The sequence below is a fragment of the Leucoraja erinacea genome, chromosome 6 (genome assembly GCF_028641065.1).
Source record: "Leucoraja erinacea ecotype New England chromosome 6, Leri_hhj_1, whole genome shotgun sequence".
NCBI classification, from domain to species: Eukaryota; Metazoa; Chordata; class Chondrichthyes; order Rajiformes; family Rajidae; genus Leucoraja; species Leucoraja erinaceus.
Window position 1 is genome coordinate 664,791 of NC_073382.1, and position 20,439 is coordinate 685,229.

Here is a 20,439-nt window from a genome sequence, read left to right on the forward strand (position 1 = left end):
ATGATTATGATTGTGTAGACAATATTTTCAGTTAAAGGAAAAATCTTAAATAAAATCTATAAAAGGATCAGAGCGAAATATCTGCAGGCCTTGCCCCATTTATACCTGACCAAAATACTTTTGTACATTTTGTGTACATTTTGCTCGTGCAGCTATCAACCCAGCGGTATGACCATTCATTTCTCTAATTTTAAGTAACCCTTACATTCCTTCTCTCTCCATCCCTCCCCTATCCTTGTTCTCCGATCAGTGTGTCTGTCCTCCTGATTACATTTTAAAATGTGCCTTGGTACCCTTTGATCTCTTGTTTTCACACCTTACCCTTCCATATGTCTCGCTTCTCTCTCCCCTGACTCTCAGTCTGAAGAAGGGTGTCGACCTGAAACGTCACCCGTTCCTTCCATCCAGAGATGCTGCCTGTCCCGCTGAGTTACTCTAGAATGTTGTGTCTATCAGCGGCATCAATATTGATTTCTTTAACTCCAGGTATCCCTTGCATCCCCTCGCTCTCCATCCCTCCCCCACCTCAGTCCTCTTGCAGATTTCCTCATTTGTATTCCCTCATTATCACCTCGCCCCCTGCCAACAATGGACCATTGTGGGCTCCACCTTACCCGAGTCATCGATGCAGTCTCTACTTTGTTGTGTACCTTCTGCACGCAACAAAAGCTTTTCATGTACCTCGGCAAGCGTGACAATAAACTCAACTGATTAACTTCTCTTGTCCCACCATCCCTGACTCTCAGAGTGAAGGGAGGTCTCGAAACGTCACCTATTCCTTTTCTCCAGAGATGCTGTCTGACCCACTGAGTTACTCCAGCATTTTGTATCTGCCCTTCCTACACAAGAAATAATGGTGCCTCTGTATGGTCAAATAGTATGTGCAACAGAAGAAGCATTGACTGACTTGCCCTGAGTTATCGCACTGCAAGGTGGGGGTGAAGCCACATGCAGAGAGGCCCGTACTGGAAATTATACAGTGTGGTGTGAAGAAAATAACCTGCTCCTCAACACCTTAAAGACAAAGGAAGTAATAATAGACTTCAGGAAGAATAAAACGGACATGGTACCATTGACTATCAGAGGGGACTGTGTAGAGAGGGTGGCGGATTTCCGCTTCCTGGTAATCCATATTGAGGAGGACCTGACGTGGAGCGTGAACACCACTGCGCTGCTGAAAAAGGTCCAGCAGCGACTGCACTTCCTGAGGGTGCTCAGGAAGAATAACATCACTCAGAGACTGCTGCTGTCCTTTTATCGGTGCTCTATTGAGAGCATACTAACTTACTATGTATGCGTGTGGTACACCAGCTGCACAGCGGCTCAGAGGAAAGCGCTCCAGAGGGCCATTGACAACGCCCAGAGGATTGTTGGCTGCCCTCTCCTTACCTTGGAGGACTTACACAGTTCCCGCTGCACCAAAAAATCCCAGAGCATCATAAAGGACATTTCCCACCCCGGACACTCCCTGTTTGAACTGTTGCCGTCAGGCAGACGGTACAGATCTACAAGGACAAGGACGAACAGATTAAAAAACAGTTTTTACCCCACTGCTATAAAAGCACTAAATGTAGCCGCCAAGGAACGCAGGGGCGATACATACTAAGGGACTGTGGTACACTGTGAAATCGACAGAAGGATGGAGGGTTGGGTGTTTATGCGTGCTATTTTCATGATATTTATTTTAGTTGTTTATCTTTTAATATTTTACCTTGTATGTATCGTTAGCTTTTAGAAATGTTTGAATGGTGCACTGACTGGCTGACATTTTTAAATTTCGTTGTACATGGTTCATGTTACAATGACAATAAAGAAACTATTCTATTCTATATCCAGATCATACAAGTTAGACCGGTTCAAAACATGAGAAAGAAAAGAAACATGATGGATAAGAAAGATATTGTCAAGCTTGAAAGGGTTCAGAGAAGATTTACGAGGATGTTGCCGGGACTAGAGGGTCCGAGCTACAGGGAGAGGTTGAGTCGGCTGGGTCTCTATTCCATGGGGTGCAGGAGGTTGAGGGTGATCTTATTGAGGTGTATAAAATCATGTGAGGTATAGATCAGGTAGATGCACAGAATATCTTTCCTACCAGAGTGGGGGAATCGAGGACCGGGGGACATAGGTTCAAGGTGAAGGGGTAAAGATTTAATAGGAATCTGAGGGGTAACTTGGTGGGTGTTAAACGATGCGATAGTCCCAGCCTCAACTCAAGTCAAGTCAAGTCAAGTCACATTTATTTATATAGCACATTAAAAAAACAACTCTCATTAGCCAAAGTGCTTTACATTTGTTATAAGAATAGTATAAACAAACAAACTACATACATATATACATATAGCCCTCGCTCAGTGGACATCAGGAAAAGCTTGGGAATGTAGATAAGATTTTAGTCTCAACTTAAAGGAGTCGATGGAGGGGGCAGTTCTGATGGGAAGGGGGATGCTGTTCCACAGTCTAGGAGCTGCAACCGCAAATGCGCGGTCGCCCCTAAGCTTATGCCTAGACCGCGGGATATTCAACAGCCCCAAGTCGGCCGATCTGAGGGACCTGGAGGTGGAGTGGTGGGTGAGAAGATTTTTAATGTAGGAGGGGGCAAGCACATTGAAGGTTTTGTAGACATAGAAGAGGGTCTTGAAATGTACAGGGAACCGCACAGGGAGCCAGTGGAGAGAGGCCAGGATCGGGGTGATGTGGTCCCTGTTCTGGGTGCGTCAGGAGTCTCGCTGCGGCGTTTTGGACCAGTTGCAGGCGGGACAGGGATGTTTGGCTGATGCCAGTGTAGAGGGAGTTGCAGTAATCTAGGCGGGAGGAGATAAATGTGTGGATTATCTTTTCAAGGTCATCAAAGTGGAGGAATTGTTTAATTTTTGCTATTGTCCGAAGCTGAAAGAAGCTGGCTTTTACCACGGCATTGACTTGTTTGTCAAATTTCAGTGCTGAGTCAAATATCACGCCAAGGTTTTTGACGTGAGGTTTGAGTAGTGGGGTAAGGCTACCAAGGCTGCCTGCTATCATTTTGATTGGGTCCGAGGGGCCGAGAAGGATGACCTCAGACTTACTCTCGTTTAGTTGGAGGAAGTTCTGGGCCATCCAACACTTTATATCCTCGAGGCAGCGGGTAAGGTTAAGCAGATTTGATCGTTTTTTGGGCTTCAGGGGGAGATAGAGTTGTGTATCGTCTGCGTAGCAATGGAAGGAAATGCCGTGCCTTTCAATGACTTGGCCTAAGGGGAACATATACAGAGAGAAGAGAATGGGGCCACGGATGGAACCTTGTGGAACCCCACAGCAGAGATTAGCTGGGGAGGAGAAAGAGTTGCCTATGTTAGTAGAGAAACTCCTCCCTTTGAGATAGGAGATGAACCAGCTCAGGCCAGTGCCATCAATACCAACCCCGTACCAGAGATGGTCAATTAGGATGGTGTGGTCGACTGTATCAAATACTGCGCTGAGGTCAAGAAGGAGCAGGATTGCACAGTCGCCGCAGTCAACGGTGAGCAGTAGGTCATTGTGTACCTTCAACAAGGCAGAGTCTGTGCTGTGGTGGGCCCTGAAACCTGATTGGAAAGTTTCCAAGATAGTCAACTACCTCATCTGGCAGTGCATTCCAGGCACCCACCACTCTCTATGTAAAAAAACATGCCTTTCAACTTTGCCCCTCTCACTCACCTTAACGCTATGCCCTCCCGGTCTTTGATCTGCTACGTTCAACGCTAGGAAAAATGTTCTGGGCGTCCATCCATTGTTTGTGTGTGTGTGTGTGTTGTTTTGTATGTGTACGTGTGTGAGTACACACACTGAACTTTTTTTCTCACTTATTTAAATTGTTTACAGTGTACAATGTCTATATATTCTGTCGTGCTGCTGCAAGTAAGAATTTCATTGTCCTATCTGGGACATATGACAATAAAACGCTCTTGACTCTTGAATTGAAATCCTTGTAAACAGTTTCGTGGAAAGAAGAAGCCAATCGTGTCTCTCTCTCCTCTCTACTTTAGCGAACTTCATCCAAAGTCCTGTGCTCATTGGAAAGTCCAGTGTGGGGCCATTACTACACGCACCCACTTGCAGAAAGAAAGGTTTCATGAACTACAATCGAGACACCATTTTCTTTTGCATTCTCCATTTAAATAGAACTCCCTCTTCCTCCTCCATGAAGACCAACGGATTGCCGATAATGAAACCAGAAGGAAATGTGTCAACGTCTCTTTTAAGGTTCTTGGAATTATTTTGCAGTGGCCAACGAGCTGTCTTCCACTTTATTCGTCAGCTGGATACTCTTGTTAATCCATTTCTGAATGAGAAAACAAATGGGGATTATTTTGCTGCAGACACAAGCAATCGAGGAGCAGTTTGGTGATGGCGGATACACAATCTGAGTCTCCCGGGAGCTCCATCAAAGGAAACCACATTGTCCCCATCGAGATAGTGAAAGGCCTGGATAGAGTGGACGTGGAGAAGATGGGAAGTGGGAAAGTCTAGGACCACAGGCCATAGTCTCTGAGTAAAAAGGCGTAACGTTAGGAAGGAGCTGAGGAGGAATTTATTTTGTCAGAGGATGGTGAATCTGTGGAATTCAATGCTACAGAAGACTGAGGAGACCAAGCCAATGGATATTTTTGAGGCAGAGATTGTACTGATGTGCATAAATCAGGAGTAGCGATCTAACCCATTGTTTTAACAGATGCCCTGGGATGTGTTTCTTTTGCAAATATTTTAATGCTCTTGGTTACCTGAAAATCACCATTGCACTCTTCAAAAAGCCCCTTGAACTTCTGTTCAGCATCGGGGATTGGTTGACACAATTTGGACAATAATTTACATCTGGCGGGAATGCAAAATGCCAAATCACTATTTTTCACAACAGTTTTAGGAAATGGGAATAACTTTATTGACTTATCTCATCTGTTTAAAGAGCAGCAGATCAGATCATCAGCATAAAACAATGAGACGAGGGAGGATATCTTTCAACCAGAGGGTGTTTACAATTCACTGCCTGAGACAATGACTTTACATGACTTGACTTGGCTTTCTTGACTTTAAGAGATACAGCGTGGAGACAGGCCCTTCGGCCCACCGCGTCCGCTCTGACAAGTGATTAACCCGTACACTAGCACTCTCCTACACACTGGGGATAATTTACAAATTTACCGAGGCCAATTAACCGACCAACCTGCACATCTCCGGAGTGTGAGAGGAAACCAGAGCACCTGGAGAAAACCCACATGGTCACAGGGAGAACGTACAAACTCCGTACGGACAGCACTCGCAGTCAGGATTGAACCCAGATCTCCGGTGCTGTAAGGCAGCAACTCTACCGCTGTGCCACCGTGCCGCCCACATGTTTAAGGCACAATCCCTCTAGACGTCAATTGAGCATTTAAACAGCTATAACCCACAAAGCGATCTCTTAAAACAATTTACTGGAGGAAGGCATGGGTCATTGTTGTTGATATATGGATCGATATTTTACAGTATGTGACTGTATTGAAATGCTACTGGGAACAAACGAAAGTCTCTTGTACTTTGTATCTTTATCGGTGCCCTTTATGCGCTGACCCTTTGCATACCTTGTGTACACCAAACATAGAATATCACGATGACTTGTCACATGTGATAATACAGTATTAATTCATACATTTATTTATCCATTAATTCATTCATGCATTAATTCATTCATTCAATCATGCATTCATTCAATGATTCATTCATTCAATCATTCATGCATTCATCCATCCATTCATTCATTCATACATTCATTCATTCAAATCATGCATTCATACATTCATTAATTAATTCATTCAATCATTCAAATCATGCATTCATACATTCATTCATTCATTCATTCATTCAAACATTCATTCAGAGATATTATTTTTTCTCTGCAACACCGAAGTGTTGAGGAGATTCACCGACCTGATAGAAGTTTATAAAATTACAAGACATATAGAAACGGTAGAGAGTCAGAACCTTTTTCCCCAAGCCGGAAATATCAAATACCAGAGGGCATGGCTACAGGATAAGAGAGAAAACATTTAAAGGGGATGTGCTGAGCAAGTGTATTTTTTACACAGAGAGTGCCTGGAATGAGATGCCAGGGGTGGTGGAGGCCCACAGAGGCTTGTGCCACATGGCACAACGTGGTGCCAATTTTATCTCCCTGCAATAGGCCTGACTTGTCTGCCGCAGATCCGGGAATTCTGCCTGTAGAGGGAGCCACCGAGCCCGGTCCCTGCTCTGCCCCGAGGATCAGAGAGGAGAGGGAGTGGTTCAAGATGGCAGCGGTGGATGCAAGAGAGAAGAACCAGGGTTTTACCTTCCGTGGAAGCACCCCCAGAGTAAAGGGCTGGATGGTGGTTGGGTGAGGAGAGGGACGATGGTTCACTGGGTGATCTGAATCAAGGTGACAGTTTGATTTGATTTGATTTGATTTAATTTATTGTCATTGTCTTCAATGAAGAGACAACAAAATTGTTTTTCCCTTAGTCATACAAAAAATAAACACAAAACACAGAACACAGTAGTCCACAACACAAACATCCCCACAGCAGCACCAAAGTTCCCCACTGTGAGGGAAAGAACCAAAGTCCAGTCAACCTCCACGCCGATGTTCCCCAATGTTCACCCGTGGTCGGGGCCTCCCGAGCACCCCGTAGTCGCCGCTACAGGCGGCCCGATGTTCAGGCCCCCTCGCCGGGAACCTCTCGTGGGCCACCTTCCACCGCAGTCCGCGGCTCCCGATGTCCACAGGCCGCGCTGGGCGGAGGTTCATGCTGGCGACCCCCGGCAAAGGGTCCCAGGACACCGCGATGTTGAGGACAGCGCCGACTGTGTTGGGATCTCCGCACCCACAGCTCCACGATGTTGGAGCAGCGGCCCATCACTCCGGAGCTCCAAGCGGCGATCCCAGGAAGGCCTCGCCCGCTTCGCGATGTTTCCAGCGCCTCACCGCCGCTGTTGAAGCTCTTGTTCGGTCCTGGCAGGAAAGGCCGTGCCAATCCAGCTGGTAGGCCGCGAGGGGGGGGGGGCGAGGACATGACTTGGATAATAACCGCATCCTCGCCAGGAAGCGACTGAAGGCCGGTTTTCCCCTTACCCTACCCGCTTCCCCCCAAATAAAATATCAAAAAAAACCCTAAAAAAACAAATAAAACACATCCTAAACATAACAAAATTTTTTTAAAAGACAGCCAGACCATGGGCGGAGGCAGCTAGCAACAGTGCCACCAGATGTCCAACAATGGAGGCCTGCCGCAGCCTGGGGCTCAATTAGATTGGGCACTGCTCTCAAAGACTGAGCACACGGACCGAACGCGGCCTGCAGCAGCCCAGAACGGTGGAGCAGCGGTGGAGGATGCCTACAGCTTCACTTGGCCAGGCCGACCCTGCAACGTCGTCATGACAACGGGCCTTTATGGCCCGCAGCACCTAAAGCAACATGGACTGAAAATGGTATGAAAACCTGACGGCTCCCGTATATGGTCTCAGTGGACTATTTCTGTACAATTTGTACTCATTTGTGGATTGTGCTTATGCATTATTTAGTTTAGTTGAGAGATACAGCGTGGAAACACCCCATCGGCCAACCATGTCCGCACTAACCAGCGATCTCCACACATTAACACTATCCTACTCACGCTAGGGCCAAATTGCATTCATGCCAAGCAAATTAGCCTACAAATCTGTACCTTTGGAGTGTGGGAGGAAACCGAAGATCTCGGAGAAAACCCACGCGGTCACAGGGACAACGTACAAACTCCGTACAGACAAGAACTCCGTACAGATCGAACCCGGGTCTCTGTCACTGTAAGGCATGTAGCTCTACCATTAAGGCATCATGCCACCCCATATTCAGTAACAATTTACTGAACTGCATGCAAAAATTAGAATTTCACTGTATGTGCATGTGATAGTAAAGAATTATTGAAGCAGTGAGATATGAGAGTGGCATTTAAGAGACTTTTCGAGAGGCATATGGTTATTCAGGGAGTGAAGGAATATGGATTATGTGCAGGCAGACAAGAACTGGTTTGTGGTATCATGCTTAGCACAGACTTTGTGGGCTAAAGGGCCAGTTCTTGTGCTACACTGTTGTATTGTCTATATTGATGTAGATTGGGTTAATTTGGCAGGGAAGGCAAGTTATGAGAACAAATCTACTGGGTGTATTCGAGAGCTTCCAAGAATAATATGTTCGCGAGTCAGCCAGCAAAGGTCTTGTGAAGCGTAATGAAGTGGTTTCAATACATGAACTCGAACAAGATCCCAAATGGAGCTATAAACACATTACAACAGAAGTTTGTATTTATCTCGATAAGGCAATACTTGGAAGAGAATCAATTAAAACAAAGAGAATTACAAAAGAACGAGGATAGAGCCTGCTGTCATGGACCAGGCTGATGATGAACAGGGGGAAATGTGGATTGGAGGTCATTCATGAAACTCCACAAATGTGTATCCCAGCCAGGAAGAAAGGTTCTATGGGAGGGGTGAAGCAATCATGACTAACCAAGGAAGCTGAAGAGATTATAAATAACTCTGGGTCAGTTTAGTTTAGTTAAGTTTAGAGTTACAGCGTGGAAACAAGCCTTTTGGCCCACCGAGTCCGCGCCAACCAGCAATCCCCGCTCCTTAACACTACCCCACACACACTAGGGACAATTTTAATTTGACACCAAGCCAATTAACCTACGAACCTGTACGTCTTTGGAGTGTGGGACGAATCCGAAGATCTTGGAAAAAAAAACAAGATCTTGGAAAAAACCCATGCAGGTCATGGGGAGAACGTACAAACTGTGTGCAGAGTGCACCCATGGTCAGGATCGAACCCGGGTCTCTGGAGCTGTGAGGCAGCAACTCTACCGCTGCGCCACCTTGCCGCAAGTTCGCCTTATGTCTATTGTTTGCAAAAACGTTAGAGGGGATTATGAAAAAAGAAGATCGAACCTAGAGGAGTTCAGCCCACTATTACTTTAGTTCAGATACAGCATGGAAGCAGGCCCATCAGCCCACCGAGGCCACACTGACCAGCCATCACCCATACGTTAGTTCGACCCAGATTGTCTTTGGGATGTGGGAGGAAAGTGGAACACCCGGAGGAAACCCACGCGATCACAGAGACAATGTGAGAACTCCACACAGACAGTACCCGAGGTCAGAATCGAACCTGGGTCTCTGGCTTGTGAGACAGCAGCTCTACCAGCAGCACCATGGTGCCGCCATTTAATCCTATTGTGTTAAATAGCTGGAAACGACATGAGGAAAACATTTTTAAACAGCTGCATTTGAAATGGAGTAACTGTGTCATAAAACATGGAAACAGGCCCTTCGGCCCAACTAGCCCATGCAACGTAAGATGCCCCATCTTCACGGGTCCAACCTGCCCATGTTTGGCCCATATTCCTCTAAACCTTTCCTATCTATATACCCGTCCAAATGGCTTTGAAATGTTGTCCAGCACTGATTTTTCTGCACTCTTGGTTCCAGACCCTTGCTGGTTTATCCGTTTTGCCAGACCAACAACCTCCGAGAGGAGTCCAACGATACCAGAACGGTCCACCTAGGCTGCTGGGGAGCCGAGATACAGACCTGCAAACTCGGCCTCGGAAGTCAGCTATGGGAACAGATAGGTAGGCGGCGCGACTCTCGTCAGCAACGGCCTCTGCAGCCCGTCTGCGTTTTTATTATTTTTTGTCTATGTTTTTATGTAGATTTTGTTATTTTTTGTTGGGGTGTGTGTGTGTGTGGGGGGGGGGGGGGGGGGGGGGGGGGGGGGGGGGGGGGGGGGGGGGGGAGGGGGGGTAACTTTTAATCTCTCCCTGCACGGGAGACCCGACCTTTTCTTTGTCGGGTCTCCGTTGTCATTGGGGCTGCAACGTGGATCGGCCTCCAACAGGAAGTCCGGGGGCTCTGGTGCCGACTACTCACCTCACCATCGCGGAGCTGGCCGAGTCCAGAGCGGGTGGAGCGGGTGGAGCGGTGGTGGAGTGTTGCTGCGGCCCGACCTCCGGAGATTCGGAGGCTGCAACTGCGGGTCTGGCGGACGGCGGCACCGGGAGCCCGCGGGTCCCTGGAGGGAGACCGCTTTTCAGGGCTCCCGCAACGGCAACTTCTCCCGCCCGAGTTGCGGGGTCGAAGAGCTCCTGGAGCGGGGCCTGACATCACCGCCCCGCGCGGCTCGGAATGGCCGCGGGACTATGCGAGCGCACGCCGGGGGCTCTAACATCAAGAACCCGGTGTGTGACCTTGCACCACCCGGCATGGCTTTAATGGCCGCGGGACAATCGCCATCGCCATCCAGGGGCTTTGACTTTGACTCTGACATCTGGGTGGGGGGGGGGGGGGGGGGGGGGAGTGCAGTGGAGAGATAAGTTTTTTTCGCCTTCCATCACAGCGATGTGATGGATGTTTATGTAAATTATGTTGTGTCTTGGGTCTATGTGTTTGTATGTATGGCTGCAGAAACGGCATTTCGTTTGGACCTCAAGGAGTCCAAATGACAAATAAATTGTATCTTGTATCTTGTATCTTAGATCTGCCGGCTCCGGCTGGGCCAGAGTTCCTGAGCCCCGGCCGCAGGGGGCGAATTCGACCCGCCGATCAGCCGCGGAAGTCCCGATGAGGTCGAGATCGGCCGCCTCACCCAGCCTGGCCACCACATTTTCGGGTGGATTTCAAGTGCGCATTGTCCGGATTAAAGGAGGCCAGTTGCCGGAAGATCGGCGGTGGACCTGTACATCCTCTGTCAGCTCATTCCATAAACCCATCTCCCAGGTAGGTGAATGTAAAGGAAAGTTGAATAAAAAATAATTCAGCAGTGAGCTGAAGGTGGGGGGCATCTAAAGAAGAGTGTGGGGTGCAGTCAGAAGAGCAAAGCCAAATTAACGCTCCTTGATAAAAACTTCACATGAATACATCCTTCTCAACCATACAGCTCCATGGTTAGACATCTAATAAACTAAAACAGGTGAGAGTAACAACTTACTTCATGCAGACCAAAACTAGGAGCAACACGAGTGCGACGAGAATCACTGCAACCACTGCCACAATTGTCGGGAAAGACATATCCCTTCCATCAGGATCTGGAAATACAAAGCCTTCCATTACTATCTGAGCCAATAAACGTGCAATATGATCAAGAACAGACATGATTCCACATGTAAGAAGGAACTGCAGATGCCAGTTTACCCCGAAGATGGACACAAAATGCCAGAGTAACTCAGCGGGTCAGGCAGCATCACAGATATGATTCCATATTTTCCTCGCCCTGTCCCTGGTCAAGGGTCCAGGATAGAGTGGATGTGGAAAGGATATTTCGACTAGTGGGAGAGTATAGAACCAGAGGGCATAGCCTCAGAATAAAAGGACCTTTCGAATGGAGATGAGAAGCCTCATGGGCCTGTCCCGCTTAGGCGATTTTTCCAGCGACTGCCAACTTGCCGGCAGTTGACTCAAAAACCTGCAACTGGAACGGCGACTGTCTGAGTGTCTCGGCCTGCACCGATCTGCCGGACACTGCTGTGTGTGTGTCTTTGTTTTGCGGAGTTAGAGGGGAGAAGCGCCGGCACCAAGAGCGAGTAGGTGACATTTCGGGTCGAGATCCGACCATTCTTCAGACTGACAGTCAAGGGAAAGGGAAAGGGAAACGGGAGATATAGGCATATCTTCCATTCTGGGTTTCTGGGTTGCCTGGGTTTCAACAACTAAGTTACAGAGATAGGTTGAATAAGTTAGGTCTTTATTCTCTGGAGCGCAGAAGGTTAAGGGGGGACCTGATAGAGGTCTTTAAAATGATGAGAGGGATAGACAGAGTTGATGTGGACAAGCTTTTCCCTTTGAGAATAGGGAAGATTCAAACAAGAGGACATGACTTCAGAATTAAGGGACAGAAGTTTAGGGGTAACATGAGGGGGAACTTCTTTACTCAGAGAGTGGTAGCGGTGTGGAATGAGCTCCCAGTGGAAGTGGTGGAGGCAGGTTCATTGGTATCATTTAAAAATAAATTGGATAGGCATATGGATGAGAAGGGAATGGAGGGTTATGGTATGAGTGCAGGCAGGTGGGACTAAGGGGAAAAAAACAAATTTGTTCGGCATGGACTTGTAGGGCCGAGATGGCCTGTTTCCGTGCTGTAATTGTTATATGGTTATATGGTTAAATGGTTATTCATTTGTCCTTAGTACCATCGATATCTCTTGTTCCTCTTTCCCCAGACTCAGTCTGAAGACGGGTCTCGACTAGAAATGTCACCTATTCCTTTTATCCAGAAATGCCGCCAGACCCGCTGCATTTTGTGCCTATCCTTTAATCTCTCGGCCTGTTATAGCAGAATCTCCCTGAATTAGCTCAACGCCATGACAGAAGCCGGTTACGGAAATGGCGCTGAAGATTACCCATCACCTACTACAGCTTTATTGCGGAGTGAACAAATCTCGCTCCACTCTATGATCTTTGCTGGCAACTCACTAGGTCCTCCTGGTGACCCACCTAAGGCTCGAGAATTCTCACTACACTCCATGGTGGCTTCATTCTAGTGGCCGCTAATTATTCAACATGTTGAAAATTTGTGGCGACCATAACGAGGCCGTGACTAGTTCCCAGAATGTGGAAACTCCTCACGACCATGAAGGCAACTCCCCGACAACCACCCACAAAAATGTGTTGACCATGTGGCAACTGCAAAGTCTCCTGCAGTCGTCTAAAAAGTTGCCTAAGTGGGACAGGCCCATCACTAATATAGCGGCAGACTTCATATCTTTCAGGTAATGAGCACTCTAGCCGCTATTTGGATGAGAATGATTGAAGGGGGTGTCTTCTAAACGCATGCAAGCTCACTCACAGAGACCTTCAGAGCTTCTTCTCACATATGGCTTCAAAACACAGTCTTTTGATGAATAAATGCTTTATTGTTAATAGAAAACAGTGATATACATCCAAATTTCTTCCGACTCGTTCCTATAATCTTCTTCGAACTACAGCTTATTACTTTAGACATTAGAAAACTCCGTAACACTGGCAAGATCTGGCATGTGGCCCGCATGGCCCGCATGGTAGAAGGGTTAAACTTCCCCATTGTCTCTCCAAACTAATCTAAAAACTAAACTTCTGCGCAAGCATCTAACTCCAAACACGCCCAAAATCATAAATCCCACCCACAATATAACGGGCAGTCTAAAATTTAAAGGCACATGCCATCTTCAATGACATGCAAAACAGGCCAAATGGCCCTAATTGTTCCGAGTATATAACGAGGTAATTGCGAATAAACGTTAAAAAAGTGGGCATAAAGGCTTAACATATATCAAAAGCAAAAGGTCAGAGAATAAACCCCTGTGGCTCCTTGTCGGGAAATTGAACCCCGGTCTCCCGCGTGACAGGCGGGGATACTAAACACTATACTAACGAGGAAAAAATAGCATGCACTATAAATCTGCAATCACAATTCTTCATGGACTCTTCCATCTTCACTTTCGCCTTCTAGAAACAAGCACAGCATGGTTATTAATATTATTACAACAGTGCTTTTAGTTCAAAGTCGTATCGTTCACAAGTCCAACCTCCGCAGTTTTGGGGACAGAGACTTCTCCAGGGCAGCTCCCAGGCTCTGGAACTCCCTCCCCCAACTGATCCGCAATTCCGTGTCCCTCACCATCTTCCAGTCCCGCCTCAAGACCCATCTCTTCACCTCTGCCTATCCTTAGCCCCACGTCCCCCTCCCTTTTCATATGTGCATTAATTGCCTCATATTGTGTTTTGTATTGAATTATGTCTTTACTTTGTGTACTAGTCATGTTTCTACTATTTATTTCATTCCCCTTACATGTTTTTCCTCTACCTGCTAAATTTTTGTAAGGTGTCCTTGAGACTCTTGAAAGGCACCCATAAATAAAATGTATTATTATTATTATTATTATTATTATTATTATTATTATTATTATTATTATTATTATTATTATTATTATATAGTCCAAAGCTTTGATAGCATGAAACATCTTCCTCCATGTCCGATCAACTCATTGATGTGTTGTAACAGTAATGTTGAAATATGAAAATCCTTCAAAAGAATGACAGGATCTTTAACAATAAAGTTCACCGTTAAGTTTGATTTATTGTCTGGATCATTGGCAGAGGTTTCAAATCCCAGCTCAAGTTTTGGCCATTCTCTCTCTGGCTTGCAGAGAGATTTTAGTTCATTGATCCATCACTTCTCGCTTAAGAAACGGTTCACTGTCAGTTCTCTGGAAACTTCATTCGCAGAATTTTCTTCAGTGTCAACGTACTTCAGTTGTATCACAATTGTAACTCCCAATGCTCTCTCCATTGGCAGATCGTGTCTGTCCAAGTCCAACTCTCTGGTTTCTTTGGCTCTGTCATCTAGTGGAATGCTTTCACAATTGTCGCTGATCCACTTCGAAAGTATAAATCCTCCCTTATTGCAAAGAGAGGTCAGATGTTCTACTGGTAGAATTGTTTCCTGCTCAGTAGACCTAGATTTTAAGCAATCATCCTTGAAGAAGTTATTCTTCAAATAGATTCTTCTTTCGTTAAACTTAGTATTCTCATCAAACTTGCGATTCATAGTCTGTGTACATTGCTCTGCCATACTATGATTATTTGGCAGATTAACACTTTCTTGTTTGAAAGGTAAGTCCCCACAACAGTGTCCATCAGTTTTCACTGAGTAGTTCATAACATCCATGAACTTCAACTCTTCTTTCGACATCTCTTCAGATTCCATGCTGGTACTTTCATTAGAGTCATGATTGTATGATTTCATCACCGGCTTTTCTAATTCATCAGTAGACAGTTGATTAATAGCAATTGCAGGACAGTTCATCTGATTTCCGATTTCGTGGTTCCTTTTCAAGGAGCCATAGATAACCCATCCAAGTTGGGTTTTCGTAGCATATGGTCCTTCACCTTGGCTCCAAACAATCTGTATTGGTTCCAAAGCCTTCAAAACATTCATTCCAATAAGTAGATCAACACTAGAATTTATTTCAGACATCTTGACATCCTTCAGGTAAGGCCATTGTTTTAATTCTTCATGTCTTGGTATATTTTGACGACCAACAGGCATAGTTCCATGCGTAAACACTTCAGATATCGATATGAAATTATCTTCGTCCAAACTGGATATCTCCATACTCGTAATGCAATGACTCATGGTCTCTTTATCTTTAGTCATGGTACGTAATCGAGTCTTAGTCTCTTCTCCTGTGATATTCAATCTGCTCATCAGGTTTTCTGTGCAAAATGTAGTCGAACTTCCGTGATCCAGAAAAGCATATGTTTGCAACACTGTATTCATCTTGCTGTTCCTTACTTGCACTGGTAAGATAGAAAAATTACAAGCTTCAACCCCGGCCCCAATATGAGCAGTTACTTGAGGCGAGGTGATAGCATTTCTAGTAGTTGGCTTCTCGCCCTGTTCTGTTTGTTCCTGTTCATCTTCTTCTGTTTGTTCCTGTAACTCATCATCCGTTTGTTCCAGTTCTTCTTCTTCTTCCCAGTGCTCTGGTAGCTCTTCTTCAGTGTGAAGTGCTTCAGGATGATATTGATTGCACTCATAACAAATTATAGGACTCTTACAGTCTCTTACCATATGTCCCTTTTTCAAACATCCAAAACAGATTCCCTTCTCTTTCAAGAAATCCATCTTGTCTTCATATTCTTTCATCCTGATTCTTCGACACCATCTTATGGTGTGACCAACTTCATCACGTAACAAGCAAAATACTATTTACTTGCTAGTAGACACATTTCCTTTTCTTTCATCTGTCTTTTCCACAGGTCTGGTCGTGATAGCAAAACTACTTTCCTTAGGTTCAGATCTTTCTTCAGTTTTGGAAAAGGTAGAACCTTTATAAGTTGCAAGTGGTCTGCGATCTTCAATATTCCCGTAGTGTGGGTCTAACATGCTCCGTACTTCCCTGTCCAAGAATTCCACCAGGTCTGGTAGCCTGGCTACTTGTCTCCTTTCATCTCTAATCACTCAATGCCTCCCCATCTTCTGGCTTGATTTCTTTCCAAGCATGGGCCTTCTCCATTTAAGCGTTTGCAATCCTCTGTTCATCACCAAAACATTCTTCAAGTAATCTTCTCGCCTTTTTCTAGCCCTGGTTGCCTGGCTCCTTCTGACAACTTTTGACAAGTACCTTCACACCTCCACATGTGTACTTCACCAGAAATCGTAAGCCCTCTTTATAATTCGTAACTTTCGTTTCTAGTGCCCTTACGAAAGTTTCATACTCCAAAGGATCTCCACCATACGTAAGAATATCTACTGGTGGTAGAATGGGAGAGGTATTTTGTCAAGCTATAATCTCGTTGAATTCAGTTAGCCTATTCAACAGTGCCAATAATCCATCCTGATAACTCTGGCTTGACTCCACCTGTTCATAAACAGGCCTTTGCTCAAACTGGCTTGCTCGAGCCCGTGCTTTAGACCTTGGAAAAGCGTGGTCGGCTATTGGTTTATCGTGAGCTTGTACGGACGCTCCAATAGTAATTGGTTTCGATCTAGCACTCATTTGCTGAGATGCAGTTTTACCCATCTTCCTCTGTTCCAATGGGTTTTCAAAGCCTAGAAAGCCAGTGGACCTCAATTGTGGAATTGATCCAACTGCTAATTCATTTCGAGCAGTTTTTCTTCTTGGTCCAGAGCTCATCGTCCTTGATGATCTAGAGCTGCATCTTGACCCCTCACTTTCCAATATCTCCTTCTTGGCTTTGGCCACGACCATCTTTGTGTCCAATTCCAATTGTTCCTTCCGTCTGGTCATCTCATCTTCTTGTCGCCTCATGATTTCTTGATCCCGCTCGATCTCATGTTCCTTCTTCATGGTATCCGCTTCTATTGAGAGCGCAGCTAACTCAGCTTTAACTTCCAATTGAGCAGAAACCCTCGAAACCAAACTGGCTGAGCAACCAGATCTGCGGCCAGATCTTCGTGAAGGTACATTTGAGATATTGTCTCCCGGTGCAATATCATCATCATCTTCTTCTTCTGCTTGCTTAGCATCTCATTTTCTGTAACGTTCACTTTGGTCAACTTCAGCTAACCATGTTTCCGCAACTTCCATGGATTCATCGTAATACTCCGTATTTTCTGAATACCACATAATGTCTTTCACGTTCCTCTTGAGATCGCTCTGCTTCCAGCAGTGTGTCCTGCTTTTCTTTAAGCTCATTATTAAGGCTACATATCAGGCGTAAATTATCCTCCGCATCTCCAGGTTAGCATCTGATTCCATGGCCACCTTCACACTTCCAAGCAGCCTTTTAATCCTCTTCCACAACTTGTTTCTAACCGATTCGGGGTTTCCTTCTTCATGGCATCCGCTTCTATTGAGAGAGCAGCGAGTTCAGCTTTAGCTCCTAAACGAGCAGAAGTCCTCGAAACCGAATTGGCTGAAGAACCATTTATATCCTGCACTATCTGAGCTGCTACTGCAGCCTCTGCTACTGCTGTTGGCTCTTTTGGCCACAGACTTTGCAGGCAGTAATGAAGGCTTGGCCTTTGCCATTCATAGTTGGGCGACGGGGGTCTTCAACTCAACGAGGTTCTTCTTCGCTTGAAGATTCTTCGGTACATTCAGAATCGGACTCGCTGTCCGAGCTGGTACTGGCCATCTTGGCCGCAGGCTTCTGAGCGGCAGCAGCCGCCTTGGCCAGCGTGGGGTCAGCTTTCCTCTGTGCAATTGTGCCTCTGGCAGGTTCTACTGGTGCCTCTTCACTGTCTGAGTTGTCATCTGACAAGTCACTGATTTCCATTTTACTCACTCCTGCGGCTAGTGTCTTCTCGGTCACGCCTGCTTTTCCATTCTGAACTTTGGGAGGTGGTACAGCACTGTACAAACCTTGTTGTGCTTTGGCATTCGCAGGAGACCCATCATCTGAAGTGTCAGACTCTTCACTGCTTGAATTTTAACCTTCCATTCTGGCACCTTGTTGCTTTGCACTTCCAGCTACTTGTGACATCATTTCAGATAACCACTTCTCTGCCTTTTTCAAGAAACCATTGAATATCTTCTTCTTGTCTTCATCCCACTGCGTATGTCTTCTGCGTTCTTCCCGAGGCAGCTCTGAACACAGCAGTACATGTTGTTCCTTGCCAACCTCCTGATAGACGTTCCATAGTTGGCTCATATTAGATTTCACCTTGATCACGTTCTGTTCCGATTCCATTAGTTTCTTCTGTGTATCAATTAATCTGGTCACCTGCAACAATAATTCGTTTTGCTCTTTCTCGGTTTCTCTCATACAGGCAGCTAGTGAAATATCTGTTTCTTTAAGTTGTCCAGGTCTCTCTTCACCAACACATGGTTCATCTGGCATAGCACTTTCTTGATCTTCTAATTCCATGATTTTAAAGAGGTCTTGACCGATTGGCAATTCTTTAAATTAATCGAACAAAAGTCTCTGCTAGTAGCTGTGGTTCTGTTTTTTTTCAACATTTCTTTCAAAATCATAACATACTGATAATGTAGAGAACATCTCTCTAACTCTAACTCAAACGCAAAAAGAATGATGCTAATTCAAATGGAATGCGCTTATCACAAGCGATTCAAAACAATCCAAGGTCGGTCTGCTTTCCCACCATAAGCTGGAGAAAACACCTTCTGCTGGTTCTGTTACAGAAGTCTTTTAAAATAAGTGTGATTTGGATTCAAGGAGTAATAATTGATTTGTACTCACAAATCCAGTGATACGTCTTCAGATAAGTCTCGATGCTGTAGATAGACCTCAAGGCCCTTCTCTGGCCGAGATCTTTATCTTCAGTTCCTCCTGGAACCCTCTTTCTTCTGGCTAAAACCGCTCCGAGAATCTTAGCCATTCTTTTGTCTTCATCTCTGGGACTTGTTTCGCTCCCGTGATGGAGGTCTTCTTCGATTCAATCTTCTGTCCCACTCTCTGGGACAGGTATTTAACCCCCCTGCCGGAGGTATCCTTCTACTTAATGTAGCGGCAGATTTTCATATCTTTCAGGTAATTAGCACCCTAGCAGCTATTTGGATGAGGATGGTTGAAGGGGGTGTCTTCTAAACGCATGCGAGCTCACTCACAGAGACCTTCAGAGCTTCTTCTCACATATGGCTTCAAAACACCGTCTTTTGATGAATAAATGCTTTATTGTTGATAGAAAACAGTGAAATACATCCAAGTCATTGAAGGTAGGCATGCAGGTGCAGCAGGCAGTAAAGAAAGCGAATGGTATGTTAACTTTCATTGCAAAAGGATTTGAGTATAGGAGCAGGGAGGTTCTACTGCAGTTGTACAGGGTCTTGGTGAGACCACACCTGGAGTATTGCGTACTGTTTTGGTCTCCAAATCTGAGGAAGGACATTATTGCCATAGAGGGAGTGCAGAGAAGGTTCACCAGACTGATTCCTGGGATGTCAGGACTGTCTTATGAAGAAAGACTGGATAGACTTGGTTTATACTCTCTAGAATTTAGGAGATTGAGAGGGGATCTTATAGAAACTTACAAAATTCTTAAGGGGTTGGACAGGCTAGATGCAGGAAGATTGCTCCCGATGTTGGGGAAGTCCAGGACAAGGGGTCACAGCTTAAGGATAAGGGGGAAATCCTTTAAAACTGAGATGAGAAGAACTTTTTTTCACACAGAGAGTGGTGAATCTCTGGAACTCTCTGCCACAGAGGGTAGTTGAGGCCAGTTCATTGGCTATATTTAAGAGGGAGTTAGATGTGGCCCTTGTGGCTAAGGGGATCAGAGGGTATGGAGAGAAGGCAGGTACGGGATACTGAGTTGGATGATCAGCCATGATCATATTGAATGGCGGTGCAGGCTCGAAGGGCCGAATGGCCTACTCCTGCACCTAATTTCTATGTTTCTATGTTTCTAAGTTTCTTCCGACGTTACTAAATCTTCTTCGAACTCCAGCTTATTACTTTAGATATTAGAAAACTCCTCGTGTCTCCTTAACACTGGCAAGATCTGGCACGTGGCCCGCATGACCCCACATGGTAGAAGGGTCAACCTTCCCCATCGTCTCTCCAAACTAATCTAAAAACTAAACTTCTGCGCAAGCATCTAACCTCCAAACACGCCCAAAAACACGTCGTAAATCCCACCCACAATATAACGGGCAAGCTAAAATTTAAAGGCACATGCCATCATCAATGACATGCAAAACAGGCCAAATGGCCACTACAAGTAATCAAGAATCTGTTAATCTCCACTTTAAAAATATCCACTGACTTGGCCTCCACAGTCGTCTGTAGCAATGAATTCCACAGATTCACCACCCTCTGTCCGAAGAAAGTCCACCTCATCTCCTTTCCAAATGTGCGTCCTTTTATTTTGAGCTATGGCCTCTGTTCCTAGACTCTCCCACTAGTGGAAACATCCTCTCTACATTCACCCTATCCAGGCCTTTCACTATTCGGTAAGTTTCAATGAAGTCCCCCCTC

At 45.6% G+C, this 20,439-nt stretch overlaps 1 protein-coding gene across 3 annotated transcripts in view; it reads right to left on the bottom strand.

The window, feature by feature from the left end:
- Window positions 1–1,072: 1,072 nt before the first annotated feature.
- LOC129697821 (interleukin-5 receptor subunit alpha-like) overlaps window positions 1,073–20,439 on the bottom strand; it is a 41,546-nt gene continuing 22,179 nt past the window's right edge. Inside the window, exons 8-10 of one of the 3 annotated variants that reach the window (XM_055636456.1) lie at window positions 10,988–11,084; window positions 4,737–4,827; window positions 1,073–4,297 (exon numbers count right to left, since the gene is read on the bottom strand). In XM_055636456.1, the coding sequence (XP_055492431.1) occupies window positions 4,229–4,297; window positions 4,737–4,827; window positions 10,988–11,084 (257 nt within the window). In that variant the 3' untranslated portion in view covers window positions 1,073–4,228. Of the gene's footprint in view, window positions 4,298–4,736; window positions 4,828–10,987; window positions 11,085–11,666; window positions 13,480–20,439 lie in introns of those variants that run through there. The other 2 variants (XM_055636457.1, XM_055636458.1) reach the window with 2 other exon arrangements.